The sequence below is a fragment of the Jaculus jaculus genome, chromosome X (assembly GCF_020740685.1).
Source record: "Jaculus jaculus isolate mJacJac1 chromosome X, mJacJac1.mat.Y.cur, whole genome shotgun sequence".
Lineage (NCBI taxonomy): Eukaryota > Metazoa > Chordata > Mammalia > Rodentia > Dipodidae > Jaculus > Jaculus jaculus.
The window spans coordinates 130599008-130619616 of record NC_059125.1 but is presented as its reverse complement, the minus strand read 5'-3'; the positions used below and the strand labels follow the sequence as shown (position 1 = coordinate 130619616).

General features: G+C 38.9%; 1 protein-coding gene across 1 annotated transcript in view; it reads left to right on the top strand.

Annotated features, from left to right (window-relative positions):
• Gpc3 (glypican 3) overlaps positions 1 to 20609 on the top strand; it is a 474609-nt gene that overhangs the window by 291154 nt on the left and 162846 nt on the right. The window contains exon 4 of the mRNA XM_004653981.2: positions 15864 to 15997. Coding sequence (XP_004654038.1) covers positions 15864 to 15997 — 134 coding nt within the window. The remainder of the gene's footprint in view (positions 1 to 15863; positions 15998 to 20609) is intronic.

Below are 20609 nucleotides of genomic sequence, written 5' to 3'. Positions count from 1 at the left end.
ACAAGTCAAAGAATGATGAATCACTGGGGATAGGGTTTGACCAGACACCAGCCCCATCTTGCCTCAGGGGCTGCCAAACTTCTGGATTTCACCGACTGTAAGCTATTAATTTTGAAGATGTCACAGATCTGGAGATAGGGCGTAGGAATGAAGAAGTTAAAATGCCACAAAACTGTTCTTACCGAGATCCAACTTTTGTCTTGAACAAATTTTCCTCACATTGCTATAATCTACTGTTGTTGTTTTTTTTTTTTCATTTCCAGAACCCTGAAAACTTGAGTTCTGAAGGAATTTGGCTTTTCTTCTCATTGCTTTTAGTGGGGAAGAGTTTTCCCAATTCCTTCTGTTATTTCTGCTGAGGTCTTCTGATATGTATTTTAAATTTTATATATTTACTTGTGTGAGAGAGAAAAGAGAGATAACTAACACCAGATTCATGCTACACTTTGAATCCACCTTGACTTGCGTGCTGGGGAATTGAACCCTGAGCCAGTAGGTGTTGCAAATAAGTCTCTTTAGCTGCAGAGCCACTTCTCAGCCCTCTTTTTGACATTTTAAATACTATGCCACATAGTATCCTATTGCTTATTTTTCATCTCCTCCCTCTTCTATTTTCTTTCTTTTGTGGTGCTACAGATCAAACCCAGGGCCTCCCATTTAATAGGCAAGCGCTCTGACACTGAGCTGCTCTCCATCCTGGTTTTCTATTTCATTTCACAAATATTTATTAACTACCTAATAGGTGCAGATAATTTACTAGACACTGGAAATAATCAGTAATGAACAAGATTGCTTTGGTGTGTGCTCTCATGAAAATTACAGACTATGAAGGAAGGCAGAGGTTGAAAGAAAAGAGACAGTTACAACGCAAAGTGATTGTATTGCTGAGCAAATGATAGAGGTGGTAGATTGTGGTGGGGAGTTGAATTCCGAGTCAGGGGCAGCGTGAAATGTCAATTGAGATCTAAAGAACAAATAAGATCGTTTCCAAGTAGAAAGTAGAGCATGTGTGTGCTGGGAAGGAAGGAAGGAAGGAAGGAAGCATAGAATGTGGCAGGAATAGGTTAAGGCATAAAAGCAGAACAGGTAGAGGGACAAAACTAAGGGTGGGGCTGGAGAGATGGCTTAGCGGTTAAGCGCTCGCCTGTGAAGCCTAAGGACCCCGGTTCGAGGCTCGCTTCCCCAGGTCCCACGTTAGCCAGATGCACAAGGGGGCGCACGCGTCTGGAGTTCGTTTGCAGAGGCTGGAAGCCCTGGCGCGCCCATTCTCTCTCTCTCCCTCTATCTGTCTTTCTCTCTGTGTCTGTCACTCTCAAATAAATAAATTAATTAATTAAAAAAAAAAAACTAAGGGTGTGTGTGTGTGTGTTCTGGAGCCAAAATGAGCATCTTATAAGTGAAATCAAGATATAATTTTAGGGCGGGAGAGATGACTTAGCAGCTAAGGTGCTTGACTGCAAGGCCAAAGACCCAGGTTCGATTTCTTAGGACCTATGTAAGCCAGATGTACAAAATGGTACATGCATCTGGAGTATGTTTGCAGTGGCTAAAGGCCCTGGAGCACCCAGTCTCCCTCTTTCTCTCTCAAATAAATTTTTGAAAAAGATATAATTTTACCTTAAACGGTTTGGAAAACCAATGAAGGATTTCAAGCTAAGCACTTGGGTCATTATTGCATTGTCTATAGTACTGAAAATACTATTCAACACATGGCCAGTGATGAATTAATAAATTATTTTCATAAATGGTTGTATTTATTCATAACTTGATTTATCTAAACAATTACTTAGGAATTATTTTCAGATTATTCTGTGTTGTGTAGAACAGAATTCATATTAGGACCATATCCACTCATAAAATTGAGATAAAAGCAAAGTATGAAGACATGCATGTAGGAACACACCACAGTGAAGCCCATATTATGTTAATTTAAAAGATGAGCTGGGCGTGGTGGCGCACGCCTTTAATCCCAGCACTTGGGAGGCAGAGGTAGGAGGATTGCTGAGAGTTCGAGGCCACCCTGAGACTCCATAGTGAATTCCAGGTCAGCCTGAGCCAGAGTGAGACCCTAACTCGAAAAACCAAAAAAAAAAAAAAAAAAAGATGAATAATCCAGGCAGAAACTGGCTTTGAAATCTACAACCTCATAGTGCCTAGTACTACCTTCCCAAACCCTCAGAATGGGAGGAAAAGATGATGACATCAAAATTAAAGATAGACTAATGGAGAGAGGGAGGGGATATGATGGAGTGTGGATTTGTGAAGGGGAAAGTGGGAGAGAGGAGGGAATTATCATGGTTTATGGTCTATAAGTATGGAAGCTGCCAATAAAAAAGTGAAGAAAAGATTAACTATATAGATCTATATTTATGTTTTAAGTCTATTGTTATTTATACAAGATTTATGATTATTTACTAATTCATTTAAAATTAATGATATTGACATGTCTAGGGCTGGAGAGATGGCTTAGCAGTTAAGGTGTTTGCCTGTAAAGCCAAAGGACCCAGGTTCGATTCCCCAGGATCCACGTAAGCTAGCCACACAAGGTGGCACATACGTCTGGAGTTCATTTACAGTGGCTGAAGACCCAGATGCATCCATTTTCCCTCTATCTCTACTCTTTCTTATAAATAAAATAAAGGGATATTGACATGTCTAGCACAAACTCCAGGGCTCAGAGATCAGTGTCTTATGGGAATTTGAGATGTCTTTCAGAGCCCCAGAGTCATCCTCTGCTCTTGGGTGGCAATAACTCAGGAGCTAAAGTGCTGGGTGGTCACAGTCACACAGAGCTTCCACTGAGTCAGTGGCCTTCTGAGTTCTTATCTTAGGAATTTTAACTAATGAAATCCTCAGACCAGATGATCAAGTTTAGAAAGATTTTATTATAGAACTTATATAGACAGAGCTTCCTAGAGCTTATGAGCCCTCCCAGAGACCCAGATGGGGTTCTTTGAAGAGAATTTACTGGTGTCTGGATTCCACCAGGTTCCCAGGAAGGGAGTAATCCTTTTACATTCCTTTCTCCTCTAAGGAAGGAAGAGATAAGACCAGAGGCATCAATCCCCTTCCTCTGGTAAGGATTTTAGGAGAAAAGTGATAAAGGGCCCATGGGCGGGGGACCGATTCTCCCTTACAGGCTCAAGGACATCCCTGACTTCCTGTGTGTGTGTGTGTGTGTGTGTGTGTGTGTGTGTGTGTGTGTGTGTGTGTGTTGGGGGAGAGGGGCTTTTTATTCCTTATCTGTCTCAGCTGCAGAAGTGAGAGGGGAAGTGTAACAAGCAGAGGATGGGAAAGAGGACTTTGGTAGACAATCTTCCAGACATGGACTGACTCTTGCATTCATGACCTGAAAACATTTCTTAGCTGTCATTACCTCTACAAGACCTGCACAATATTGATCCCATCAATATCTACATTATGTTCATATATGAAATTCTCAATTAAAGGCAAACCAAGAAAGTCACCAGATTTTTTTAAAAGTCTAAACTGTACATGTTTCCCCCAGAAAAATACTTTAGTGGAAAGTATAGCATTGAATTATACTTTTGTCTCCTTAATTTCTGATGTAAAAGTATACTTCTGCTCTCAGTCTGGTTTGATTTAGAAAAATTAGGCCTTTTCAGAAGAGCAATGTTTTTTTTTTTTCTGACACCACATCAAAATATGCCAAGTTATAATGTATAAATGGTTAGTCATAGAAGCTGCAAACATATTTATTAAGTCTTCACTATCTTACATTAAAATCCATCTTGCACTGAGCATGAATATTTAATCATTCTGTGATGTTTACATTGGAATACATTGGTTATTTGAATAATAATGGTCACCAAGTTATGCCAAACTGTCAGGTAGAAACACACGTCATTATACTACATCAAAACACCATATTCATGAGTATTACCACTGCTTGAATCATGAAGGTCCTTAAGTTTAGAAAAGTCTCAGGTGTCATATTGGTACATACAAGATTTTTTATGCCAAACTTGTAAGTTTTACTTAACCGTGCAAATTTTATCATGGGCTATGAACACTGACAATTGTTTTCCTTGAAGTATTGGGCTCCCTTGTTCATTTCTGAGAAGTATCTTGCCAATACTCAAGTTGGAAGTCACTTTGTCTGCCAGTGCTCCTGGTAGAAAGAGTGATTCGTGGAAAAGAACATTTACTTCATAACATAACGCATCATATATGTTTTTCTTCTAGAAGATGAGCTTAGTGCATAATGGAAGTACTTTGTGCCTATGTTCCATTTAATCACATATAACATAAAGGTCAAGATAGAATAAAACTTGTTTTGACTGCTTCTTCTAGTACATTCGTAAGCAAAATTGGCTGGCTGCTTTTAAAATATATGAGTGCTTGGCGGTAAAATTACAGTGACGATAGCAATTTGGTCTCACTACCTTTACTCAGATAAAGGGCCAGCAGTTTACCCCCTCTAGCTTTTGCACCATCATCGCAAATGTCATGGCATTTGTTTGAGGGAAACCCATGAATTTTAACAATGTTTTTCAACACTTTAAATATTTCAGCACTCCTGCGGCCCCCTACCAAGCTTTCACATAATACGTCTGGGATGATTAATTAGTGCCGCTACTAGATGAATGTAAGCAAAATAGCAGCTCCAGGCCCGCGCTTGTAGATTTGTCCGTTTGTTAGACAAAACTACATTCTGTAGAGCATTATTAACTCCATTTGTAAAAGAATATATATATATATATATACATATATATATATGTGTGTATATATATATACATATATATATATATATATATATATATATATATATATATATATATATATATATATATATTTGAGAGAGAGATGGAGGGAGGGAGACAATGGATGCTCTAGAGCCTCCAGCTGCTGCAAATGAACTCCAGATGCAGGCACCACCTTGTACATCTGGCTTACATGGGTCCTAGGGAATCGAACCTGGGTCCTTTGGCTTTGCAGTCAAGTGCCTTAAGCGCTAAGCCATCTCTCCAGCCCATATTAACTCCGTGTTTTATGTTAGCAGCTGACCTTTTCATTCACTGAGTCAGTCTGCTCGCATCCAGCAGTTTCAATCTTCCAGTGGTTTCCTTGTGTCTCCACGGCTGTGTGCCCTTCTGCAGCCAAAGTGAGGCAATGAATTATCCTAGAGCATGTTTCAGTGGCTTTTCATTTCTATTTAGAAAGGCTGTAACAAACAATTTTGCCTTTTACAGAACTCATAACGTTTCCTTTAAATATTGAATGCCATTTTCTTTAAACTCAAAATGATTGATTTCAAGATACTGCTACAACTTAGCTTACATTGTGATGCTGTTTTTAAATGTTCTGTTGTAGCAAACACAATAAGATAAATTATGTGTGCCTAGGAGGTCGGGGGGGGGGGGAGAATGGCTGTTACCTTTTGGGTTTATCTGTGCTCGTGATCAAATTTAGTTATCATGCTAGGACAGTAATTTGCTATTGAGCTATATCCCCAGACTCCATTATAACTCTTTCTTCTTTCCTGGGAGGAGAGAGAGAGAGAATTGGCACACTAGGGCCCTTGGCACAACAAACAAACTCCAGATATGTGCACCACTTTGTACATCTGACTATATATGAGTACTGGGTAATTGAATCCAGACCATTAGGCTTTGCAAGCAAGTGCCTTTAACTGCTGAGCCATCTCCCAAGCCCACAAATTTGTTTCTTAATTACAAGTATAATGTATAGACTCCTCTGTCTCATGAGTCAGAGAACTTTGAGAAGTCAATTTCATATCCTTTAGCATTATCAGTCTACTAGCTATGGGCTGTAACTATTCTATCATCTCTATTTTAGAAACCAACTATCCATTGTTAAATAATCAGAAAAAAATATGTTGCACAGAAATTTTAATTTTACTCTATAACAATTTGAAATCTATAATACCAAGTTATAGATAAAAATTGAAATCTACAATAATGAGTTACAGATAAAGTTTTAAATATTTTTTACAAGACTATTTAAAGTTTTAGTCTAGGAAAACATCTCAGTCAATAAAGTGCTTGCTGCCACAATCCTAACCTCCTGAGTTCAGATCTCCAGACTCCATGTAAAAGCTGGAAGCCAGGGCTGGAGAAACAACTTAGCGGGTAAGCGCTTGCCTGTGAAGCCTAAGGACCTCGGTTCGAGGCTCGGTTCCCCAGGACCCACGTTAGCCAGATGCACAAGGGGGCGCACGTGTCTGGAGTTCGTTTGCAGTGGCTGGAGGCCGTGGCGCGACCATTCACTCTCTCTCTCTGTCTCTCCCTCTTCCTCTCTCTCTCTCTCTCTGTCGCTCTCAAATAAATAAGTAAATAAAAATAAAAAATAAAATGCTGGAAAAAAAAAGCTGGAAGCCATACCTGGCTTCTGTAATCACAGCATTTCTATAGTGAGATAGAAGGCTTAGACTAGAAAATTTTCTTAAAGCTCACAGGCCCCTTAGCCTTAAAAACACAGCAATGAATAACGAGAGAATGAAATACCTTGACTCCCAAAAGTTATCCCCTGACCTCTGCACACGTGGCATGGCATGCATGAACTCACATTCACACACATCACACATGCAAAAAGAGTTAAAGTACTATTCTAAAATAAACTATAAAATGTAGGTATTTATACTTTCACACCAACTGAAAAGTATTAGATTTTAAAATAATAATATATTAAATGATGAGAACCAGGCCTGATAGTCCACATCTGTAATTCCAACTCCTTTAGAGGCTGGGAAAGAAGAATTGTGCATTCAAGACCATGCACAGTGAGTTCCAGGCCAGACTGGGCTACGTAGCCTGACCTTGCCTCAAATCAAAATAATAATGAGGTTACAAAGACTATGGTGTTGTAACTAAATAGCTAGTAAGTACACTGAGCTATGAGTACAGACTAAATTCAGGTCTGGAATTACTTTTATCTGTACCCTAAATCTTGAAACATTCCGGAATGCACAAATATTTCAGAGGAGTGATGCCATTTTATATTAGGTGGCGTCTAGAAAATTCTCTTTATACCCCATGAATGAGGAAGAACAGGAAAGGCAAGTGAAATCTTAGTATCACTATGACAATGGGTTGGAGCCTAGGATTTCCTAGAAACACTGCAGAGAGCCATAATAACCAGAACTTGGGAGGCCAATTAAGAGGTTGTTGAGATGGAACTGTGGCAATGGAATTCCCACATGAGTGTGCATCGGACTATCCCAGAGGCTGATTAAAACACAGGTGGAAAACAAGAAAAGAACAAAATAACTGAAAACAGGTGGCCAGGCCCTACTTCTCGGGTTTCTGAGTCAGTACGTTTAACTTTATATCCCCGAAATTGGACTTTCTCACAAGTGCTCAGATAAGTCATGATGCTGCTTATGGGAAAACCACAACTTTGAAAACCATTGGGTGTGGTCCTTGCTACTCATCTCAGACCTCTTCCCAAATCTATTGAACATGAATTGATATGACTAACATTCCTGGGTGATTATATATATGTATCATATGTGTATATCACATGTGTATCATGTGTATATTACATGTGTATCATATGTATATATCATATATATATATTTTTTTAAGTTTGAGAAGCACACAGATGTGAAGATGGAATGAAATGTGCATGCTTAAAAGTCACTTATAAGAGCCAAAAAGGAAGGTGTCATGTGTGGGGGTGTGGGGAAGTGAAGGAGAAGGGAAAAAAAACAGAAATAGTTTGGTTTCTTCTTCTGGCTTGAGTAACAAAGCAGGCAGTGATTCCTCTTCACTGGATCAGGAAATGCTAGAAGATGAGGAGATTTGGGGGCACAATATTTGAAGGCGATATTGAGCTTATCGACTATGTTAAGTTCTGTTTGACCTTGCATTGCTGTTGCGTGACTAAAGAACAATGTTATGGGCTACCTGCACTGGAAAGGGAACTGCATTGCATACAAAGTGTTACTCTTACCATGTAGGATTATTTTTCAGCTCAGAATCTGTTTTGTGGTCGATATGAGCTAGTCAAAAGTAAGTCTTTAATCCCAGTACTTGAGAGAACAAGGTAGAGTATTGTGAGTTCAAGGCCAGTCTGAGAGCACATAATGAATTCCAGGACAGCCTGGGCTGGAGAGTGAGACCGTACCTCATAAAAAAGTAAGTCTGTTCTACAGAGGAACATTTAAAACCTATCTCCCATCCCGACAGCACTCAGACACAAGAATGTACATTAGGGACACGGAGTAATCTACAGAAATCACATAAAACCTTACAGTCATTCCAGTTTAAAAAAAAAGAAAGAAAGAAAGAAACAGGAAAGGGTGCTCTAGGTGTCCTAAGAGCAGACCAAACAAAACCAGACTGTATAACTATCAGACTTGGGCAAAGCCTGTGCGGTTCTCATTTAGAATGGCAACCCAGTATCAAGTCCTTGAACTGTGTATCCACGTCCTCAGTACAAAGAAAACGCCAAGTCAAGACTCTGACATTCTAAGTCAGGCTCCCAAAGATAAGTAGTCTCAGCTCACCGCATCAATTACTAGAGGTGGGAAAGGGCTTACACCTTCCAACACCGTTTTACCTGATTCTTATCCTACAGTTAGTTCTGGCAGCCATTGTTATCACTGTTGTACAGATGAAGAAGCTGAGTTGCAAGAAAAAAATATAGATAGATAGATAGATAGATAGATAGATAGATAGATAGATAGATAGATGGATACATACATACATACATACAAACATACATAGATACATAGATAGACAGCTATAGATATATGGTGCTTATTAAATATATATTATATATATATATAATAAACACCATATATATAAACACTATATATATAAACACTATATATATATATGTATATGTGCATATATATATATATATATATATATATATATATATATATGTTGGTGTTTTGAAATGGTAAGATGTTTTGAGACTAGAACCCAGCTCTCTTGATTTCAAATGTCACTATAACATGATAATGTACTTCAGTATAACAGTAAACTGAACTTCAGGACATTGGCTCCTTTTTTTCTTGTCGATGCAATTTCAAGGGCTGACTTGTATAAAATGTTCGAATAATGACACCTGATTTCTTAAAATAGCTTGATTCATAATACATGACAAATTATTAAGGAGCTTTTATTTTAATGGTCAGGCAATTAATAATGAGTCACAGCAAAATGCCTGTGGGTTGGGAGGAAAAGCACTTACATTGTCACCAGCTCTGTTCATTATCCTCTCTGCTCGATACCCAGATCAATCAATAGTTAATTAATAATGATGTGCTTCCTGAAGTACAAGGTTGTAAATTAATTTTAATGCTCATATGCATATTTTCTGTAGGAAAAATGACTGGAAAATGCCTGCCATGCCCATCTCATTGTAAGAAAATGTATGTAATGATTACAAGCATATAATAAGGGTGGTTTGCTTAGCCAAATGTTTGTTCATTTCTGTTAATCAGTATTCAGTTGAGCTACTTCCATGCAGTTTGTGGAAGGAGTGCAATCAGTTGAGTAGTGTGGCAGATTTAAATCAGTAATAAAAGCCCTGGGGAAATTAACAAGACAAAACATTAACCACAGACTAAACATTAACATATATTAGCATTTTTATTATACCTGTAGAATTGTTAAATGGATATGGTTAGTGCTATTAAATGTTTACGTTATATATCACATAATTTCAATGTATATTTTGTTTTACAACTTTTAAGATTTAATTAAACAGAACTTGTGCAATTATATAATAAATTAAGAGCATGAAGTTCATTATTTTACTTGAACTGGAAACCTTTGGGCTCCCCACCCTCAACCCAATAAATCCCAAAACAAATGTCGCTGATAACATGTGGCCAAAGTAAGCCACAAGATAAGAGTTCATATTTCAATTGTATAACCCTAGAGGAAGATTTGGTTTTAATTTTTTAGGATTCTGCTGAGCTCATAAATGATCAAGACCTAAATTTATATCAAGTATTTAAGAATATTTCTCAGGAAACACTCTTTGGGACCACAGTTAGCAGCTGGGGTTCAGAAAAAAAAAATGCTGTAATCATATACACTGAAAAATGCCCTCAAGAGGCTCTGGACTCTGGGTGGCTTCTGTTGCGAATCCTGAGAAGGGATTTGTGCTGATATCTGAGTGGAATAATTCAGTGGTGTCCCCACCAACCCCTGGAAACTGTCAAGTTTCCAAGGACGTCATATGTCAGTGACTCTTCTAGTGCCATAGATTTGTTCAGGAAACCTTTTATTCCTGATTTTGGGTCTTCCTCTCCTTTTCCTTCTTCTCTTCTTCCCTCTGTTATGGATCATTTAAGTTAAAGCACATAGACTCAGGCATGCCCCCAACATGCATAAATCTTACATTCTTCTTGACAAAGGTAATGAAAAGCATGTCATTCATTCAGAGAAAGCTAGGTACACCAGGGTTAGTTAAGAGTAGAACAGAATATATTTGCATGAAAATATCCTTATGTAACTAAAAGTGCATTTAACCAGAAATACAGAGAAAGGGAGAGAGAGATTGAGAGAGCAAGCCAGAGTTACACATTCATGTCATAGCATCATTCCTACCCCCAATTTTCTAACTTTTATGAAATTATAGCTAAAGACTTTAATCTATTGGGATTCTGTTGCCATAGGATTAGCCTGGAATCTCCATTTGGGGGAAAAAATTATGAAGGATACAGTTAGGCAAGACATCAAAATTGAACTGAGTTAAATTATAGGAATGAACAAAAGAATCTGCAGGTGACCGAAGAATCTGACTCAAGATCAAGCGTCCAGGAACATCAGGTAGGCAGCAGGCAACACATGGGATTACAACTTCTAGAAATACTGCCTGAAACCTAGATTTGAGTTGGACGCTAGTTTTCACTTTCACAGTAGGGTTTTTATAGTTAACAATAATTTATTGCACATTTTACATAGAGGGAAAAGGCCGGGGAAGGTGGGCCAGCTTGCTGTGTAAGCATGAGGTCCCGAATCACCCGAGTTTGATTCCCCAGCACTCACGCAAATGGCTGGGCATAGCCATGCACACCTGTAACCCCCATCCTGTGGGGAGTGGCCACCAGATAGTTCCTAGGGCTTACTGGACAGCCAGTCTCACCAAAAATGGCAGCTCCAGGTTCAGAGAGAGTCTATTTCAAGGAACCAAATGGTTGAGTAATAGAGAACACCCAGCATTCTCCTCTGGCCCCCACAAACATGCACATGGGGCACGTTCATCTACACAAACATGCATATACCACACACACACCCCACATACCACATGCAAAATAAAGTAGATAGGAAACAGGGTCCTGAATGTTTCCAACCTGAAACAAAAGACAAATGTTTGAAGTGATAGATATGGTAATTACCTTGATTGAATGGCTGCACATTAAACATGAATGGTGAAATATTATACTCTATGAATATGTACAATTACTGTGCCAATAAAAAAGAAGTTGGAAAGCCAGGCATGGTGGTGCACACCTTTAATCCCAGCATTGGGGAGGCAGACATAGGAGGATTGCCATGAGTTCGAGGCTACCCTAAGACTACATAGTGAATTTCAGGTCAGCCTGAGCTAGAGTGAGACCCTACCTCAGAAAATAAAAAATAAAGAAGCTGTCATGACGGGACATGCCTTTTATACCAGCACTTGAGAGGCTGAGGTAGAAGGAGTGAGTTAAAGGCCAGCCTGGGGCTACAGAGAGAGAGAGAGAGAGAGTTCCAGATCAGCCTGAGCTAGAACAAGACCTTGCTTCAAACAAACAAACAAAAAAATGGGGAAGGGGCTGGAGAGATGGCTTAATGGTTAAGATACTTGCCTGAAAAGCCTAAGGACCCAGGTTTGTTTCCCCAGAACCCTCTTAAGCCAGATGAAGTGGGTTGTAAGACAGGTCTCCTGATTCCCAACCATTGGATTTGCTTCATGAATGCAGACAATGCTTCTGAGCCCTGATGGGAAAAAAATGGTGCTAAGGAAACCAGAATGACTTGCTGCCTGGGGCACAGAGAGAGGCACTGCCTACTTAATTTTCAGGACTTGTAACACTTCAGAGCACTCTTGCCTTTCCTGCTATAGGCTCTGGCACATAAATAAAGGCACCATTAAGAATCATGGTTCATGGCAAACACACAGGTTTTATATTCGTGGTCTTTTGATAGAGACATTCACGCACCCAATAAATTCAGTACAACCAACCAAATTTAAAGGTGGCAGCATTCTTGACTAGGCACATTACTCAGCGAAAGGAAATTGGATTGCACTTCTTCTGTCAGAGCTTCAAACTCCTGGGCAAGCTACTGATTTCTAAAAGGCCACTTGGGAGCCTGGCTTCTTTCACAAGTGCAGCAAAGAATGAGACCCAGAACTCACGGGGCAGCATGATGTTTCTCAAGTGGGAAGCTGAAAGGACTTCCTTAATGTTAATGCTGAAACTGTTTGTAAATCGTTTTCCTGCAATATCGAATGCTCCACATCAGCTCTAGCTCATGTAGAGGCAAAAGATATATAGAGAGATCCCTGAGTGTGTGGGAGGGTACGTTTGACAAATGCTTTGTATACAGGCAGAATTTGCCTCATGGTAAATTCGTGGAAGAAATTCCAGCCAATCTGATGGGAGTTGGGAGTAGTGGCCGTCCCCATAGTTTGCCTGAAGTCTGATTCAAAAAGCCTCATTGGGTGACTTGGGAAAGATCAGATTGCAGATTGCTTGCATTCTCATCTTGCCTTTGCCTCAGCTGGAACACCTTCCAGTAGATGGGCTGGGGCAAAACCTTTAATGTTTCTCTGGACCCAATAAGAGTTCACTGATACTTGGGCTGGAGAAATGGCTTAGCGATGAAGGTGTTTGACTGCAAAGGCAAAGGACACCGGTTCAATTCCCCAGAACCCATGTAAGCCAGATGCACAATGTGGTGCATTCATCTGGAGTTCCTTTGCCATGGCTGGAGGCCCTGACATGCCCATTCTCTCCCCGCTCCCTCTTTCTCTCTCTCTCTCAAATATATAAAAATAATAAAATATTGGGCTGAAGACATGGCTTAGCGGTTAAGGTGTTTGCCTGCAAAGCCAAAGGATCCTGGTTTGATTCTCCAGTACCCACGTAAGCCAGATGCGCTAGGGGGCGCATGCATCTGGAGTTCGTTTGCAGTGGCTGGAGGGCCTGGGGCACCCTTTCTCTCTCTCTCTGACTCTTTCTCTCTCTCTCTCTCTCTCAAATAAATAAATAAATAAATTTTAAATAAAATATTAAAAAATAATTTGCTGATACAAAGGATAATGTGATACACAGCTTGTTTTTGCAAATAGACTGGTTACTGTGAAAGATTTATTTTGATGCTGACTTTAGAACAGTTGGAGGTTAAGAGAATGTGTCCTGTGCACCTGAATGTGATACGAATATTTTGATCCTGGTCAAATAGACTCTTACATTGATATATGTTTGTGTTATAAGTATGGATACTTGTTGAACAAAAATCAAGATGTTATTTCATGATATTTTACCTGAAGTTTAACACAACCTATAAACATGTATGTGCCTATAGGTATAAAGTTGTAATGCATAGTTTACCAGATTGCACCCACGTCAGTTATAATCAGCAAAATGCAGATTCTCTACTTGAAGCTAGTTTTAACCCAGGTGAAATAACATTACGGAAGCACATTTGAAAATTTCAGTATTTTACATTCCAAAGCTAGATGGGATATTTTCAAAGGTCTGCAGTTCTTGTTTCATGTGCATTAGAATGAATTATCAAGAATGGCTAGTTTGAACATGAAATGATTGGACAATCTTTCATAAATGGAGGTAATTCTACTGCTGTTTCTAGATTCATTCTAATTCAGAGATTTATATGAAAAGCCTTCTAACGCTGGACAAACTGAGTGCCATTTATTCCCCTCTATATATAGATAATTGAATAAATGATATCAGAGCCATCTTGAGAAATTATTGGCAGTGTATTTGGGCCTGATAATAGGGGATTTTTTTTTCAATTCACTACATTAATTCGCTAATCAGGATAAAAATCCACTCTGAATTTTGTGAAGGTATAGAAATGATAAACACACCCTGTTCTCGCAAAATATTTCTAATGATTTTTCTAAACTTTACAATCTATATATTCATCTAGGTCCTTGTTTTTGACTATACTACTGAGGATTGGAACTTCCCCCCAGAAAACACAATGAAAGCAAATGAAAAGAAGCATTATTTTCTGGGGAAGTAATATTGCATAAGATTTGAATCAGACAAATGGGTTTAAATCCAGTCAAGTGAATCCACTGCCTATTTGCCTAAGGCAGGTCTCTTAACCTCTGAAAGTCTCATTTTTTTCATCTATAAAATGGGAGGTGATAAAATTTAACATGATTGCCTAGCACAGGGAGACATATAAGGAAGTTAGTATGAATAATTACTTATAAAGAAGTTGATTTAGGTTCTTTCCCCTACAAATAATTTAACCAAAGAAATCAGTTGGAATGGGGCTAAGGAAGAGTTGGTATCATTAAAAAAAAAAAAATCATTGTCACATAGTTGTAAAGGAGGTATCCAGTAAATATTTCAGAATGAATGAATAAGAATTGAAAAGAAGCGAGGTATGGTGGCACACACCTTTAATCCCAGAACTTCAGAGGCAGAGGTAGGATCACTGTGAGTTCGAGGGCACTCTGAGACTACATAGTGAATTCCAGGTCAGCCTGGGCTAGAGTGAGACCCTACCTTGAAAAACAACAACAACAACAAAAAAAAAAAAGTTGGAAAGAAAGGAGAAGGAAGTCTGGCTGTCTCAAGTGCCTATACTCTTTAATATCTTCCACCCTAGACTTACTTAATGATACATGATTCACAGCTGAAGACAATGGCTATCAATTGATTGATCTGCATTTTAGAAAAGCCAAAGGAGCAACTATACTGCCATATTTCAGAATACCTGAGCTTGACTTTAAGGAAATGCTCAGAATAACGGGGTGCGCTCTGTGCATGGAAAGCTGCTTTTCAATCAGCACACCTCTCTGACCAGCTTATCTCCTATGTCACATTGTCCTAACATTTACAGTTGGCATTTGTGAACTTCTTCATACATACAGCCTTCAAGTGCAGTTGAAAGACATATATACAATGAGGCCTGTTTGGCTTGGGAGATGGCTCAGCAGTTAAGATGCTTACCTGCAAAGCCTAATGACCTGGGTTTGATTCCTCAATACCCACGTAAAATGGGTGCACAAAGTGGTGCATGTATCTGGAGTTCCTTTGCAGTGACACTATGTCCTGGTATGCCCATTCTCTCTTTCTCTCTTCTCTGCTTGCAAATAAAGAAATATAGCCCTTTAAAAAATGAGGCCTGTGTAGACCTTCTAAAATGTACACTTAACTAGGAAAAATTTGTGGTTTTTTTCAATCTGAGGAAATCTCCGGATAGCCTGTTAGCCTGTGCTCAGAACAGGACTCCCTACTTCATCAATGTGCCCTGTGCCATCAGCAAGTCTTTGTCTTAAAACCTAAGGAACTTTATTTTAACTTTATTTAATAGCTGTTTTGCTATTTATTTTATTTTATTTTTAATATTTTTAATTATTTATTTGTAAGCACAGAGAGAATGAATGAATGAATGAATGAATGAATGAATGTGTGTGCTAGGGCCTCTAGCTGCTGCAAAGGAACTCCAAACACATGTACCATTTGATGCATCTAGCTTTATGTGGGTACTGGGGAATTGAACCTGGGGTGTTAAGCTTTACCGGCAAGTGCCGTAACTGCTCAGCCGTCTCTACAGCCCTGGTTTGCTCTTTAAAAAGAAAATGAGGGAGAAAATTGAAGTGAATTTTGGAATATGTTTCTACTATGCCATCTGTATGTCTTACTATTATATTGCATTCTTTTCTTTCAGGTTGGCAAGTTATGCGCCCACTCTCAACAACGCCAATATAGATCTGCTTATTATCCTGAAGATCTGATTATTGACAAGAAAGTAATCAAAGTTGCTCGGATTGAACATGAAGAAACTTTGTCCAGCCGAAGAAGGTGAGAGAATTATTTTTTTCTTTACTTCAGCATATAATTAGCAATTGTGTCCAAATTAGCAATTCCGGGTCCAAAAAATACTGGAATAAAATTTCTTCAATACATTATATTTTGTTCTTCTCTTAGAGTACTTAATTAAAGCCAATCATTTGTTAGTGTTAGAGAAGAGATATTATATCCAAGCCACATTTAAATACAAACTTTCCACATATAAACCTCCAGTAGAACAATATGGAATAAATAGACTTCCCTATACAACATCTCTTTGTGCACAGAAAATACTTTGTTTAATTAAAATCAGATCTTATGACTTAATATCTTGGTTTGTTACTTTTTAGAGTTAAGTTCACCAAAGAGAAGGTAGTCTGAAAGGCTCTTATACACATACACATAGGATGTACTTTAATCATTATTTATAAAATGATAAAATGGGCCTGGAGAGATGGCTTAGCAGTTAAGGCACTTGCCTGCAAAGCCAAAGGACCCAGGATTGATTCCCCAGGACCCATGTAAGCCAGATGCACAAGGTAGCACATGCATTTGGAATTTATTTGTAATGGCTGAAGGCCCGGTGGACCCATTCTATCTACTTCTTTCTCTCTCTCTCATAAAATAAAATAAAATAAAATGATAAAATGTAGTTTAAGCTTCATATTTATTAAAACAACAGTTGACAGTCAAGAGATAAAACACATGGTCTTATTCCCTTTATCTCACCCCCTCAATTCAGGTTTCCTCCAACCTTATTCTAGTTTCTTGGTTATAATGAGTGAGTAAAAATCAGATGATAAGCTCAGCACACCTCTCAGAATTGTTACCCAAAATGATTGGATATGTAGCAAACCCTGATTGACTCAAAAATAGTTCATTCAGAGGGAGCGCACGTGTCTGGAGTCCATTTGCAGTGGCTGGAAGCCCTGGCGTGCCCATTCTCTCTCTCTCTCTTCCTCTTTGTCTGTTGCTCTCAAATAAATAAAAATAAAAAAAAATTTAAAGTAGTTCATTCAGGAGTTCTTATAGACTTTCAGGGATTTGGGAGACATAGGCCTACAGATAGAAAATTAAAAATCAAATAAATAGGAGCTGGAGAGATGGCTTAGTGGTTAAAGTGCTTCCCTTCGAAGCCTAAAGACACAGGTTTGATTCTCCAGTAGCCACGTAAGCCAAATGCACAAGGTGGTACATGCATTTAGTTCATTTGTGGTGGCTACAGCCCTGGTGTACTCAGTCTCTTCCTGCCTATTTGCCTCTTTCTCTCTCATTTTCTCTCTCAAATAAATAAGTATATAAATAAAATATTTTGAAAATCAAATAAATAACATCTCAGGTTTGAGCCAAGGGTTTTTTTTGTTTTTTGTTTTTTTTTATTCTCAGTTTAGTATAGGAGGTTTTGAAATGGTAACCTTTAGTCTTATATGGTCCATTTAAGGATGAAGGCAGTAATGCAGCTTGAGAGACAGTAGCCTAAGGAAGCACTTCAAAAAGTACCCTCTTCGGGCTGGAGAGATGGCTTAGCGGTTAAGCGCTTGCCTGTGAAGCCTAAGGACCCTGGTTTGAGGCTCGGCTCCCCAGGTCCCACGTTAGCCAGATGCACAAGGGGGCGCATGCGTCTGGAGTTCGTTTGCAGAGGCTGGAAGCCCTGGCGCGCCCATTCTCTCTCTCCCTCTATCTGTCTTTCTCTCTGTGTCTGTCACTCTCAAATAAATAAACAAAAAATATTTTAAAAAAGTACCCTCTTCTTTTCTCTTGTTGACTTCTGACTTAATGAGATACTGTTTTCCTAAAGCAGCTAGAATTTGTTGATACAGTTCAACCAAAACAATATATTTCAACAGATTAAATGTAGGAGTCAGTAAGCAAATCTGCCTCCTATCAGGACAGATAAATAAAAGCACACAAAAATGAAAACTAGTGTTATTTTAAAAATTATCTATATTAACATGTAATGGGTAAATAATTATTTTTCAATTAATAATACATCTTAATTTTTTCTTAGTTTTCACTTTTAAAACAGTAAAAAAAAGATATCTACCACATGAACTAAAGGCTTTAGGGATCCTTAATGTTTTACAGTGAAGGAGGTTGTAATAGTGGTGTATTTCTGTGTAACAAATAAATCTAAAACAATTAATTAAAATAAAATATACATTATCACACAGTTTTTGTCTATCAGAAGTATGGGGATGTCTTGAATAGGAGGAATCTCTCAAAAAGTTTCAGTCAAGAGCCAGGCATGGTGGCGCACGCCTTTAATCCCAGCACTTGGGAGGCAAAGGTAGGAGGATCGCCGTGAGTTCGAGGCCACCCTGAGACTATATAGTGAGTTCCAAGTCAGCCTGGGCTAGAGTGAGACCCTACCTCTTATTAAAAAAAAAAAAAAGGGAAAAAGAAAAAAAGAATTTTCAGTCAAGATGTTGCCTAGGCAACTGTTGATGAACATTCGGGTTATTTACAGATTTGGACTATGTGAACAAAACTGTTAGGAACATTTGTGTAGAAGTCTGAGTGGAAATAGATTTTTATTTCTTTTGTGTAAATATTTAGGAATGCAGCTGGAAGATTGCATGGTAGGTGCATGTTAATTTAGAAAGAAACTCCTGCTTTCTAACATGATGGGGCCATTTTCCATTTCCAACATGAAATTTCCAGTTGCTTTGCATCCTCATTAGTTCTTGGCACTGTTGGTTTTTAAACTTTTATGGTTGTGTAGTGTTATATTAACGATTTTAAAGGATACATTTATAAGTAACAATAGATAAACAGGAAAAAAAAGATGTTGCCTAGGGATGCAGTGATTTTTGTTTTGTGGTACTGGGAATTGAAGGGAGGGCCTTATGGTTGCCCATGGTAAGCATGAACTCTAATACTGGGATACATCCCCAGCCCCAGCCTTGGGTTTAGTCTGAGGCTAGAGAATCTACTTTCCAAGGGGCTCGTTTACCACGTAAGCAAGCTAGTGAAGCTTGCTGGAAGAAGGCCTCAATGCCTCACCACTTGGACCTACCTCATCAATCTCACAGCAGGACACTTGGCTTCCTCAAAGTAAGTTATCCATGGAAGAGAGCAATGAGGAAGCCCTAAGATCCTCAAAGACCTGCTATTGGAAATGGCATACCATCACTTCTGACATCTTTGACTTGTTAGAAGCAAACATTCATTCTATTGTACTCAAAGGGAGGGATATTAAGCTTCACCTCCTGGAAGGAAAAGGAACATGAAGGAATTTTGGCAGATGTTTCAAAGCCACTGCTGGCCTCCTGACCCCGATATGTGTGAGACTCATTTTAAATATCGTATTTTTATTTATTTATTTATTTATTTATTTGACAGAGAAAGAGAGAGGGAGAATGGGCATGCCAGGGCCTCCAGCCACTGTAAACGAACTTCAAATGCATGTGCCCCCTTGTGCATCTGGCTAACGTGGGTCCTCGGGAATTGAACCTGGGTCCTTTGGCTTTGCAGGCAAAGCCTTAACTGTTAAGCAATCCCTCCAGCCCGAGACTCATTTTTATATAGCTTAAGAGTTCTCTGGGTTATTCGCTCCCCCCCTCTGTCCGAGGGCAGAATTAGGCTATATATTAAGGCCCTCTTTAGCTACTATTTTTTATCCATCATTCACCATTGGTTTTACTATTAGCCTAAGCCACCTTAGGAATTATCCTCAGTTTGTAAAATGCATTGTTTTTTTAAAAAATTATTTATTATTAAATAAATAAATAATTATTTATTTGAAAGTGACAGACAGAGAGAGAAAGAGGCACAGAGAGAGAGAAAAACAAATGGGCGCGCCAGGGCCTCCAGCCACTGCAAAGGAACTCCAGACACGTGTGCCCCCTTGTCCATCTGGTTAATGTGGGTCATGGGGAATCGAGCCTCAAACTGGGGTCCTTAGGCTTTGCGGGCAAGCGCTTAACCGCTAAGCCATCTCTCCAGCCCAAATGCATTGATTTTTAACCAGTAGAACCCTTTCCATATTTGACTGAAGTTCGATGGTTGTGTTTCTCTTTATTCAATTGAAGAGGAGTCTATTTGACTCTTGTTAGCACTGGAATGCATCGTGGGCAATAAAAATACAAAGATGACGTACGCTCCGGATCAGTCTAGTAGGGAAATAGGCTTAATTATAAGCAAAGGCAAAAAGAATGTCCACGGTTCAGAGGCATCTTGCACAAAAAGACAGAACTTCTACTCAGGGGAGTTATAAGAGAGGCTTCATGCAGGGAATGGTATAGGAATTTGTAATAGACTCAAATGTGGAGCTTTGTCAAAACAAACATTATCCACCCAGTCCCATTTTGAAATTGCCCTATCAACATATAATACAATCTATATTTATCAAAGATTTTTAAAAAATTAAGTGAAATTCTCTGTCACCTTAAGCCCGTTTATGAATAGGAGCTTTATCGAGGCTTACCCTGATGTTGTGACTTCTGTTCTGGGCTCGGTGGATCCATTCCCTTTCACCTATACCAGGAAGGAACCTCCAAGGAAAGAAGAAAATGCTATAGGACACCCAGATAGGACACTTTGTTTAGTGTTGTGGCAAACTTGTGAGTGACTACCAAATCAAAGCAAGCATAGTTCGACATTGACAAAACATAAATAAGTATTT